Source organism: Oncorhynchus mykiss, chromosome 13 (assembly GCF_057628025.1).
Source record: "Oncorhynchus mykiss isolate SJ-2025 chromosome 13, ASM5762802v1, whole genome shotgun sequence".
Classification (NCBI taxonomy): Eukaryota; Metazoa; Chordata; class Actinopteri; order Salmoniformes; family Salmonidae; genus Oncorhynchus; species Oncorhynchus mykiss.
Window position 1 is genome coordinate 22,621,583 of NC_143034.1, and position 12,321 is coordinate 22,633,903.

The following is a 12,321-nucleotide window of genomic DNA, read 5'->3' on the forward strand; positions in this document are numbered from 1 at the left end:
AACTCATTCCATGGAGGGCCTAGTGTCTGTAGGTTTGTTTTTTCCTTTCATTTAAGACCAAGACAACTACTGTAGGTGAGGGGAGTAATTAGTGGCCTTAATTCAGCCATCAAGTACAATGAAGGAGTGAAAATCCGCAAACACTCGGCCCTCCGTGTAATGAGATTGACGCGTGCTTTAGAGTAAGGGCTGTCAAACCTGTCAGGATCTCAATTAGAGAATCAACCAGACCTGAGTAAATTTCTGCATTCCAAATCAACCCCTAGCTCCTACACCTACCACTTAGTCACTTATGGGCATTTGAAATGATCAGATAGGGTAAAGCAATATGTTAATTGCTTCACCTTGCCTTCTGATAGGCTGGATGCAATTGTGGCCATATTGCTTATCCCTATTAAATCCTTGTGTTTAGATCAAGGTGTAGGATTTAGGGGTCAATTTGGAAATAGAAATTGAATGTAGTTCAGTGGCTGACAGCTGTCCTTAATTAGCCAACAACATTAGAAGGGTCTGGGATTCCTTTAAAAGGAGCAACCAAACATCTGGCAAATATAGTAAAAGGGATATTCTGGTAGGATGTATGCCTACCATTAGTGCTGAATACTGGTGAGGTTTTGAGGGCAAAATGGCTGTGATGATTGGAATCGCTTTCAGGTATGTTTTTAAGTATTGATTTAGTTTGTTTCCCTTGTCCTTCAGGTGTTACAGGTATCTATGTTTATAACATACATTCTCTTTCCTCAAGCGTTTCTTGGCTTTGTTGCCTGCTAATTGGAGGGATAACGTGTTCTACATCAGAAGGTGAGTTAATTTCAAATAACAGCTACGCAGTTCCATAACCTTCAAAGGCTGGCATTTTACAGTTTATATTTTTAACCTAGGTGATTGGTCTCCTGCACTGGATTCTAATGCAGCATGGCTTGACGCAGGATCACTTCGGTCTCTAGGATATAGCAATTATAAGTCTCCAAAATCTCAAATGCAAGCGCAACAGAAACATCCGGCCGCCATCCTGCGGAAGGACTTGGCCCCCATGTCCCAGCAACCTCAGCAAGTGTGGTATCCAGTTCAAATGCTGCAGAAGCAACAGACCGCCGTGCTCCAGCAAGTGGGGCATCAAGCTCACATTCTGACGCATAAGCAACCGACCGCCGTGCCCCAGCAAGTGTGGCATCAAGCTCACATGCTGACGCATAAGCAACCGACCGCCGTGCCCCAGCAAGTGTGGCATCAAGCTCACATGCTGATGCATAAGCAACCGACCGCCGTGCCCCAGCAAGTGTGGCATCAAGCTCACATGCTGACGCATAAGCAACCGACAGCCGTGCCCCAGCAAGTGTGGCATCAAGCTCACATGCTGACGCATAAGCAACCGACCGCCGTGCCCCAGCAAGTGTGGCATCAAGCTCAAATGCTGCCGCAACCACCGACCGCCGTGCCCCAGCAAGTGTGGTATCCAGCTCAAATGCCCCTGCAGCAGAAGCAACCGACCACCGTGCCCCAGCTGGGGTGGTATCCAGCTCAAATGCAGCAGAAGCAACCGACCACCGTGCCCCAGCTTGGGTGGCATCCTGCTCAGTTTCCCCAGCAGAAGCAACTGGCCCCCATAGCCCAGCATCCTCAGCAGGTGTGGCATCCTTCTCAATTTCCCCAGCGGCAGAAGGACCTGGCAGTCGAGCCCCAGCGGCAGAAGGACCTGGCAGTCGAGCCCCAGCGGCAGAAGGACCTGGCAGTCGAGCCCCAGCGGCAGAAGGACCTGGCAGTCGAGCCCCAGCGGCAGAAGGACCTGGCAGTCGAGCCCCAGCGGCAGAAGGACCTGGCAGTCGAGCCCCAGCGGCAGAAGGACCTGGCAGTCGAGCCCCAGCGGCAGAAGGACCTGGCAGTCGAGCCCCAGCGGCAGAAGGACCTGGCAGTCGAGCCCCAGCGGCAGAAGCAACCGACCGCCGTGCCCCAGCAAGTTTGGCATCCAGCTCTAATGCCCCTGCAGCAGAAGCAACCGGCCCCTGAACCTCAGCAGAAGGAACTGACCGCCATGCCCCTGCAAGTGTGGCATCCAGCTCAAATGCCCCTGCAGCAGAAGCAACCGAACGCCGTGCCCCAGCAAGTGTGGCATCCTGCTCAAATGCCCCTGCAGCAGAAGCAACCGACCGCCTTGCCCCAGCAAGTGTGGCATCCTGCTCAAATGCCCCTGCAGCAGAAGCTACCGACTGCCGTGCCCCAGCAAGTATGGCATCCTTCTAAAATGCCCCTGCAAACAACCGCTGTGCCCAAGCAAGTGTGGCATCCTGCTCAAATGCCCCTGCAGCAGAAGCAACCGACCGCCTTGCCCCAGCAAGTGTGGCATCCTGCTCAAATGCCCCTGCAGCAGAAGCTACCAACTGCCGTGCCCCAGCAAGTGTGGCATCCTGCTCAAATGCCCCTGCAGCAGAAGCAACCGACCGCCTTGCCCCAGCAAGTGTGGCATCCTGCTCAAATGCCCCTGCAGCAGAAGCTACCGACTGCCGTGCCCCAGCAAGTGTGGCATCCTGCTCAAATGCCCCTGCAGCAGAAGCTACCGACCGCCGTGCCCCAGCAAGTGTGGCATCCTAATCAAATGCTGCAGAAGCAACCGACCGCCGTGCCCCAGCAAGTGTGGCATCCTTCTCAAATGCCCCTGCAAACAACCGCTGTGCCCCAGCAAGTGTGGCATCCTTCTCAAATGCCCCTGCAGCAGAAGCATCCGACCGCTGTGCCACAGCAAGTATGGCATCCTTCTCAAATGCCCCAGCAAACAACCGCCTTGCCCCAGCAAGTGTGGCATCCTGCTCAAATGCCCCTGCAGCAGAAGCAACCGACCGCCGTGCCCCAGCAAGTGTGGCATCCTAATCAAATGCTGCAGAAGCAACCGACCGCCTTGCCCCAGCAAGTATGGCATCCTGCTCAAATGCCCCTGCAGCAGAAGCTACCGACTGCCGTGCCCCAGCAAGTGTGGCATCCTGCTCAAATGCCCCTGCAGCAGAAGCAACCGACCGCTGTGCCACAGCAAGTGTGGCATCCTTTTCAAATGCCCCAGCAAACAACCGCCGTGCACCTGCAAGTTTGGCATTTTAATCAAATGCTGCAGAAGCAACCGACCGCCTTGCCTCAGCAAGTGTGGCATCCTGCTCAGTTTCCCCAGCAGAAGCAACTGGCCCCCATAGCCCAGCATCCTCAGCAGGTGTGGCATCCATCTCAAATGCCCCTGCAGCAGAAGCAACCGGCCACTGAACCTCAACAGAAGAAGCTGACCGCCATGCCCCAGCAAATGTGGTATCGAGCTAAAATGCTGCAACGGGAGAATCATCTGGCCGCCATGCCACAGAAGCTACAGGTTATTCTCCAGCAGCCTCCGCTTGTGTGGCATCCATCTCAATTTCCCCAGCAGCGGAAGGAACTGGCCGTCGAGCCCCAGCAGCGGAAGGAACTGGCCGTCGAGCCCCAGCAGCGGAAGGAACTGGCCGTCGAGCCCCAGCAGCGGAAGGAACTGGCCGTCGAGCCCCAGCAGCGGAAGGAACTGGCCGTCGAGCCCCAGCAGCGGAAGGAACTGGCCGTCGAGCCCCAGCAGCAGAAGGAACTGGCCGTCGAGCCCCAGCAGCAGAAGGAACTGGCAGTCGAGCCCCAGCAGCAGAAGGAACTGGCAGTCGAGCCCCAGCAGCAGAAGGAACTGGCAGTCGAGCCCCAGCAGCAGAAGGAACTGGCAGTCGAGCCCCAGCAGCAGAAGGAACTGGCAGTCGAGCCCCAGCAGCAGAAGGAACTGGCAGTCGAGCCCCAGCAGCAGAAGGAACTGGCAGTCGAGCCCCAGCAGCAGAAGGAACTGGCAGTCGAGCCCCAGCAGCAGAAGGAACTGGCCGTCGAACCTCAGGAAGTGAGGTATCCAGCTCAAATGGCCCAGCAGCAACCCAACCCCATTCCTCAGCAATTATGGCATGTTGCCCAAATTTCCCAGCAGCAACTGGCCCCAATGTCTCAGCAGAAGCACTATGAAAGCACTGAAGATGCCTCCGGTAGATCTCAGGCCAGCATTGAACAGTCAGGTGTCATCCCAATCTCTTCCTACAGTTCTAAATCGCACTACAAGAATGGCAGAACTGTCTCCTCCCAAATCAGCTACACTCCTAGCGAGGCAATGCCTGTTGACAGTGGAAATTCTCCCAAGGACGAGTATGTTAGCATTGGTGCACCAAGCATATATCCAACACTAGTGAAGGATTCTGCAAGGTAATGGTTCACTTTAACCTGCTCTGAACTTTGCTCTCTGAATTTGAAGGGCTTTGTACTAACCATATATTTATCAACAGGAAAATATAATGGATTCATCCTCTAGATGCTCTAATGGTGAGTAATTTTTTTTGACATTGGTTACTTAACATTCTGCGTTGCTGACACTGTTTGCATTTCTTTCTGCTTTTTAGACCAGGAAGTTGCTGGTGCTCTTGCTACTCTAGTGTGATGGAATCAATAAACAATTTTACTTAAAAAAATGCCTTGTCTCTTTGAAATGTTTCATGTCCATTGCTTGCTAATTGAACAGGTGGTGTGCAGGCCATAGTAAAAATGACTACTGTTCAGTTAATTCTTTGGTTGTTCATCTTTTACCTTTACTGCTGGTTCAAAATCAAAGCTTTGGTCTACATTAGAGCATTTGTGAAGGGGAGAGTTGTCAGATATTCCTCACCATACCTTCTCTGCTATGCAATCTGGTTTCAGAGCTGGTCATGGGTGCACCTCAGCCACGCTCAAGGTCCTAAATGGTATCTTAACCGCCATCGATAAGAAACATTACTGTGCAGCCGTATTCATTGATCTGGCCAAGGCTTTCGACTCTGTCAATCACCACATCCTCATCGGCAGACTCGACAGCCTTGGTTTCTCAAATGATTGCCTCGCCTGGTTCACCAACTACTTCTCTGATAGAGTTCAGTGTGTCAAATCGGAGGGTCTGCTGTCCGGACCTCTGGCAGTCTCTATGGGGGTGCCACAGGGTTCAATTCTTGGACCGACTCTCTTCTCTGTTTACATCAATGAGGTCGCTCTTGCTGCTGGTGAGTCTCTGATCCACCTCTACGCAGACGACACCATTCTGTATACTTCTGGCCCTTCTTTGGACACTGTGTTAACAACCCTCCAGGCAAGCTTCAATGCCATACAACTCTCCTTCCGTGGCCTCCAATTGCTCTTAAATACAAGTAAAACTAAATGCATGCTCTTCAACCGATCGCTACCTGCACCTACCCGCCTGTCCAACATCACTACTCTGGACGGCTCTGACTTAGAATACGTGGACAACTACAAATACTTAGGTGTCTGGTTAGACTTTAAACTCTCCATCCAGACCCATATCAAACATCTCCAATCCAAAGTTAAATCTAGAATTGTCTTCTTTCGCAACAAAGCATCCTTCACTCATGCTGCCAAACATACCCTTGTAAAACTGACCATCCTACCAATCCTCGACTTTGGCGATGTCATTTACAAAATAGCCTCCAATACCCTACTCAACAAATTGGATGCAGTCTATCACAGTGCAATCCGTTTTGTCACCAAAGCCCCATATACTACCCACCATTGCGACCTGTACGCTCTCGTTGGCTGGCCCTCGCTTCATACTCGTCGCCAAACCCACTGGCTCCATGTCATCTACAAGACCCTGCTAGGTAAAGTCCCCCTTATCTCAGCTCGCTGGTCACCATTGCATCTCCCACCTGTAGCACACGCTCCAGCAGGTATCTCTAGTCACCCCCAGGACCAATTCTTTCTTTGGCCGCCTCTCCTTCCAGTTCTCTGCTGCCAATGACTGGAACGAACTACAAAAATCTCAAACTTGAAACACTTATCTCCCTCACTAGCTTTAAGCACCAACTGTCAGAGCAGCTCACAGATTATTGCACCTGTACATAGCCCACCTATAATTTAGCCCAAACAACTACCTCTTTCCCTACTGTATTAAATGTATTTACTTTGCTCCTTTGCACCCCCATTATTTCTACTTTGCACATTCTCCCATTGCAAATCATCCATTCCAGTGTTTTACTTGCTATATTGTATTTACTTTGCCACCATGGCCTTTTTGCCTTTACCTCATCTCACCTCATTTGCTCACATCGTATATAGACTTGTTTATACTGTATTGTTGACTGTATGTTTAACTCTGTGTCGTATGTGTCGAGCTGCTTTGCTTTATCTTGGCCAGGTCGCAATTGTAAATGAGAACTTGTTCTCAACTTGCCTACCTGGTTAAATAAAGGTGAAATAAATAATATGTTCATGCTTCAGATGTAGGCATGGATTGTATACAGTGAGACTGTCAAATCTCTGACAAATCCCTGCTTAAGAGATCTGGGGAAGTGTACTAAAATGTCTGAAGCATTGAAGGTCCCTAAGAACAGTGGCCTACATTGTTTATAAATGGAAGAGCTTTGGAACCACCAAGACTCTTCCTAGAGCTGGCCGCCGGGCCAAACTGAGCAATCGGGGGAGAAGGGCCTTGGTCAGGGAGGTGATCAAGAACCCGATTGTCACTCTGACAGAGCTCTAGAGTGCCATCTCTGCAGCACTCCACCAATCAGGGCTTTATGGTAGTGTGGAGAGGTGGAAGCCTCTCCTCAGTAAAAAGCACATTACAGCCGGCTTGGCATTTGCCAAAAAACACCTCGACTCAAACCATGAGAACAGGATTCTCTGGTCTGATTAAACCAAGAATTAAGTCTTTGGCATGAATGGCAAGCGTCACGTCTGGAGGAAACCTAACCATTGAGTGGCCCAGCCATAGCCCGGGCTTAAACCATATCAAACATCTCTGGAGAGACCTGAAAATAGCTGTCCAGCAAAGCTCCACATCCAACCTGACAGAGCTTGAGAGGATCTGCAGAGAGGAATGCTAACTTTCATTTCTAAATAATAACGCAAATGAAACCTAGAGTTCAGTTTATATAGCCATGGGGGAATGAAAACATTTGGTTGTGAAGCTCTTAGATTACATGTGGAGAAAAAAAACGAAAAAAATAAAAGGAATACTAAAATGGCCAATGTATCGTCAAGTTATATACATTGTTTAAATGTTGCATATACATTTCTTTAGTATCTAGATATTGTGTTAGAATGTCTAAACCATTTTATTCATGTCAAATATATAACTATTACCTGCACCTGTATGCAGATACCGTTGTGTACTCAATTGCCCCGCCCTGCTAATCAGGCTCTATCTGATCTACATTAGGCTTTCATTATTTTGCAGAACACCTTTATTGACCTTAAATTATTATTGAATTCATGGAAAACTAATGTTTTCTAGAGTACACAAAAATTATTCTAATGATTGAAGTGTACGTACCTGGTACGGTGTATCAGTATATACCTTAAGTTGTCTTTTTGAAAAACATATTGATGAATTAAGATGCTGAAAATAAAAGGGGCTTCTATAGAAATAGGTCTGGCCTCGCTTAAAATAGTACAAAGCAGATAATTCAATCAATGTTCTTACTGGTCCTAGACTATTGCAAAATCATCTATATGAATGCAACTGCCACTTCATTAAAGCCTTTAGATGCATTTGATCCTAGAGCACTTTGTTTTATTATGGGTACAGGTTCAGTACACATCCCTGCATTCTCTATCATAAAGTAGGCTGACCCTCTGTCACGTAGGTCAATTCGTTGCTCTCTTTGCCTTTAGAAAGCTCTTTTACACACTGTAAACTCCCTCTGTAGCTAACATCTACAATAACCATTAGATGTACGAGTCAGGGTTATCATACACAGTCTCAGGGATTGCTAACTCTGGAAACTCCTTTGGTCTGTACAGAATTCAGTAAATCAGCTCTTTGCCCCTTACTTGTGGAATAATCTCCAAGCTTCTCTAAACATGGATGTTTTGGTGTCTCTAGGTTAATTCAGACTGCTGAATGAGGCCTGTTACAACTTACTTACAAAACCTTTAAAGGCGTTTGTGAAACCATTCAGTCATGGATGTATGTAAACCTATTTAATACATATTGCTTGTTACAGAAGACTACTGTTGTACATTGAATAGCCATTCATCACTGTTAAACCTTCTTGATGTGATCGTTCTGTCTGGACATGTTTATAATCCAGTGTGAATAGGTGTTTCCAAGATTTTATTTCCCCCCCCCCTCCCCCTAAACCTGAATCTGAAATTACCTTTATGATCTTTCTTACCACTTACTTTGGGGTTCTAATCCCCCTCTTTCAAAATCCCCAAGGTGAACAAATCTTTAACATTCATGATCCTTCACTATATTGATCCCTAAACCTCCCACAAGAACTACTGTCTATAGCTAGTCTCAATGACCTTACTGCCAATATGAAAGTTTTATACATAGCTAAATATATTGTTGGAGACAGTTTTCATGTCTTTCGTTATGCAAACATTTGTTCATTAGATTATATTTCTCATTAAGAATAATGTTGTTTTAATTATATGGCTTTGCTTTGGTCATGTGTTCTCTTATGGGTCAATGATTTTAATTACAATATAGAAATTGTTCTAGGCTCAATTAAAAGTGCATGTGGTCCCAGGTGCATATTTGGGAGCCCATATTCATTCAGGATGTAAGGCTTACTAGTTATGGCAAATGTTAGGAAAACTTTGTAACAAAACAGCAACGTTTTATACTTTGACCACATCTTTTCACATACGTTTTATTTGGGTCTTTTTAATTTACTATGTTGATTGGCTCCAGCCCTTGGAGGCTCGGTGCATGTACAAAGAAAAATAACACAATTCAACAATTGATGGATGGTGACAAATAATGACATTGCCAGTAGTCATGTTAAGGTTTTCAAAGTTCTATTGGTGGAGTTTATGGATTTACATGTGGCTGTGCATTATATGGTGCCTGCATAGGAAAGGGGATCTGATCAAGCCTATTGGTATTCTTGAGCCAAAAAGACAACTGTTATGGGGTTAATTCCACATCTGCTTGCATTGCTTGGTATGTATTGTCATGGTATGAGACAACATAATACAATTTCAGTAAAGTAGAAAATAAATGATATCCTAAATTGAGAGATGAATAAAGAATGTGTTATCACAGCATCAAAAATCTTTCAGAATATACCTGTCTTCAGTATAGAATGACATGTATACAGATTATATTACAACTCTTTGTGTTTTGTCTTAATGACTGTTCTTTAGTAAATAGGAAACTCAAGTGTGTTAGTCCGAGAAACATTAACTAGATAGTTTTATGTTTGTGAAACCTTGAAATGAACACAATGAGAAGTGATTTTGTAACAGTTTTGAATGGGTAATTGTATCAAATATATATCATTGTATGTTTTAATTAGCGCTCATATAAACTTTTTTCATCACTGCCTTGTAAACCCATTCTTGTAAGTTGGAGCTACTGTACATGATTGTCTGGCGCTGCTGTACAGATTTGAGCACTTGCCAAGATGTTGACATTTCTGGGTATGCCTCACCTGTAACATAAAGATTATGATGATATTGTTATATTATTTTTTATAATAATACAAATCTGTCAATCAACCATATGTATTTCTTAAAAGCCCTTTTTTGCATCAGCAGTAGTCACAAAGCATTTTAGAGATACCCAGTCTAAAAATCTAAGACCCATCAATGCATATGTCAAAGCACAGCATCTAGGAAACACTCCCTAGATGTCATAAACCTAGGATAAAAACTAGAGAGGAACTGTACATGTGCCTCTTATTGTTATCCAAGACGTTCCAACGATCGTAGATTACCATAAGGGTCATATAATTACCAGGGAGGCTATAGAGGGGGCAAAAGTTCAACACTCAGGAGTCAACGTCATCTCTTTTTTTCATAGCCTGAGAGAGAACGAGAGAGAGAGAGAAAGAGAGAGAGAGGCTCTATTACATAAAGTTATCACAGATGCACACTATGTAACACATTATATCAATAATTCCCTTCAAATTGGATGTCATTGTCTTTCATAACTGTTCCAATACAAAACATTGAAACCTTGTTAAATATGTGTAACTTTGGTATACATTGAGAGAGAGCGAGAGAGTGTAATATTACACAATTAAATAATCACTCACACACACAGACATGACTTCATCGTTGTTCAGAGTGTATTATCATAGTTTCTAATTATCGTTTCTAATCATACTTTCTAGTCTGAGAGGTTTTGATATACATTGGGGCAAAAAAGCATTTAGTCAGCCACTTAAAAAGATGAGAGAAGCCTGTAATTTTCACCATAGGTACACTTCAACTATGACAGACAAAATGAGAAAAGAAAAATCCAGAAAATCACATTGTAGGATTTTTTATGAATTTATTTGCAAATTATGGTGGAAAATAGTATTTGGTCAATAACAAAAGTTGTTGAAGTGTACCTATGATGAAAATTACAGGCCTCTCTCATCTTTTTAAGTGGGAGAAGTTGCACAATTGGTGGCTGACTAAAAATGTTTTTGCCCCACTGTAATAAGAGGGTCAAATAGAAACTAAGAGGGCAGAAGCTATTGTTTACAAACGGTATGAATAAAAACAATGGCTACTGCTCAATGGCTAAATAGCCCTAATTTAAAAGAAAATAAATATATGTCAATGAAAACAATTTAGACAAATCATTCTTAAATAATATATATCTATATACATACATCACATTGAATATTCAACTCACCTTCAAAAAGCTCCATGAGGAAGGGAGGATTCCCAGATGATCTTTTAGCTGTTCTGTTTTCCTGCTGTTCTGGGCTGTTGGCTGTTGTTGAGGGGAGGGGCATTTGAGTGAGCTGGGTGGGGCCTTTTATGGGGAGCCTGTCTGCTTTTACATGTTGAGAGAGTGAGAGGGCCGACCTGTAAGATATTTTGTCCTACAAACATACTTCTATTTGAAGAGGTTTTTTTGAACATTCAAAAATGAATTTCTACACTAAAGAATGTGAATTTGGTCATAAAAATTCTAGTTGACCATTTATATGCATGAAAATAAAGATGCTTAAAATGTGACATTTTGGAGACATTTTTGGACACTTATAGGGGCCTCCTATGCCTTGTTATGGATATATGTCTGTAAAGATAAGTTGGTATAAGAGAAATGCTCCATTTTTGGGTTCTATGTTGACAAGATGTAGGGGAATCACTGGAGGGGAATATTGCCCAACAGTGCATCTCAGTGTACATCTCAAACACAATAGGCGTTTTGTTACATTTCAGTCTTCTGTGATGTAAATTCATAAATGAGGTGCAAACTCATATATGAATACATTTAAACTATATCTGACATGTTACTGGTGTCTTCTTTTTTAAGTCCATAACCCTGTGTGTGAGGTGTACACTTTTCTTTCACAGTAGATTTGTTTAAGACTACTAAGAAACACTGTGTGCCCCTGATTTAGCCTCGTGCATTAAAAGGTTATTAAAAGGGGTATAATGGATCTGTTTAAGTCATAAGTAAAGGGCCCATCTTAAAGAGTACAAGTACACTTTCAAAAAGAGGATGGCGTGATTGATTGAGACATCCACCCCAGGAGACCTCACGAGAACATAAACCTGTTTCCTGACATTTTTGTGTTTGTTGCTGACCCCTGAGAAGTCTTTTGGAAGTTCAAAGGTCAGGAAATCCTCGGACGCCACAGGACCCCACTGTTTTCAGACAATTGTTTCAAAGACCTTACACCCCCCCGAACCACATTCTCTTGTGTATAGAGTAACAGATCAGGGGACAGACATGAGAGACAGAGATTTCATTCATTGAAGGAAAGATACATTTTATTTTTTTAATATAATATTTAATTTGAATATGTAAATACCGAAATGCCTACTGTACAGACCTTTAAACGTACTACTATTTTTAAAATGTGTGCTATGCAATATTATAATAAACCTCTGTTTTTTTACTAAAATGTATATAAAACATACATATTATCAAAAAATACTACACTTTAATACCCCGTAAATGTTTACATTACATAGATATATATGTATATTCATTTTTTAAACTGTATTCATATAAAATAAGGCATTTTGCTCCTTGATAAGGATTCTCTCCCTGTGTGTCAACCAACAGCTCGTAACCTGACATCTCCCATGCAGCCTGCAGCCTGGACACACAGACATAGGGCCCGCTGTCCTGCATTGAAAGTAAACATTTTCTTTTTTAAAACCCATGTATTTTCTTCTAAATTTTATACATAAATGCCATTTATATCCTTTAAATGTTTACATGTATAATTATTATTTAATTCCTTTCTTAGAAAATAATGTTATCAGCATGTTTCTATGTTTGTAACCAAACAACCTCCCACACCTGTTGGGTGGTGGCAGATGTCATTAGCTCCCCCCTGA

General features: G+C 44.1%; 1 protein-coding gene across 1 annotated transcript; it reads left to right on the forward strand.

Moving 5' to 3' along the window:
• The first annotated feature begins 484 nt into the window (after nt 1-484).
• Nucleotides 485-4,492, forward strand: LOC149978781 (uncharacterized). The gene is made up of 5 exons (XM_090195793.1): nt 485-654; nt 746-801; nt 882-4,236; nt 4,317-4,353; nt 4,431-4,492. Exons 1-4 carry the CDS (start codon nt 626-628, stop codon nt 4,324-4,326), a joined length of 3,450 nt encoding a protein of 1,149 aa, XP_090051919.1. The 5' UTR covers nt 485-625; the 3' UTR covers nt 4,327-4,353; nt 4,431-4,492.
• Nucleotides 4,493-12,321: the final 7,829 nt, after the last annotated feature.

What these genes read in the sequence shown, in the direction of transcription:
- LOC149978781 (XM_090195793.1), top strand. Translation starts at nt 626, where the DNA reads ATGGCTGTGATGATTGGAATCGCTTTCAG. An exon ending in ATGATTGGAATCGCTTTCAG is followed by an intron (nt 655 to 745) that starts GTATGTTTTTAA and finishes TCTTTCCTCAAG; the next exon opens with CGTTTCTTGGCTTTGTTGCC. An exon ending in AACGTGTTCTACATCAGAAG is followed by an intron (nt 802 to 881) that starts GTGAGTTAATTT and finishes TTTTTAACCTAG; the next exon opens with GTGATTGGTCTCCTGCACTG.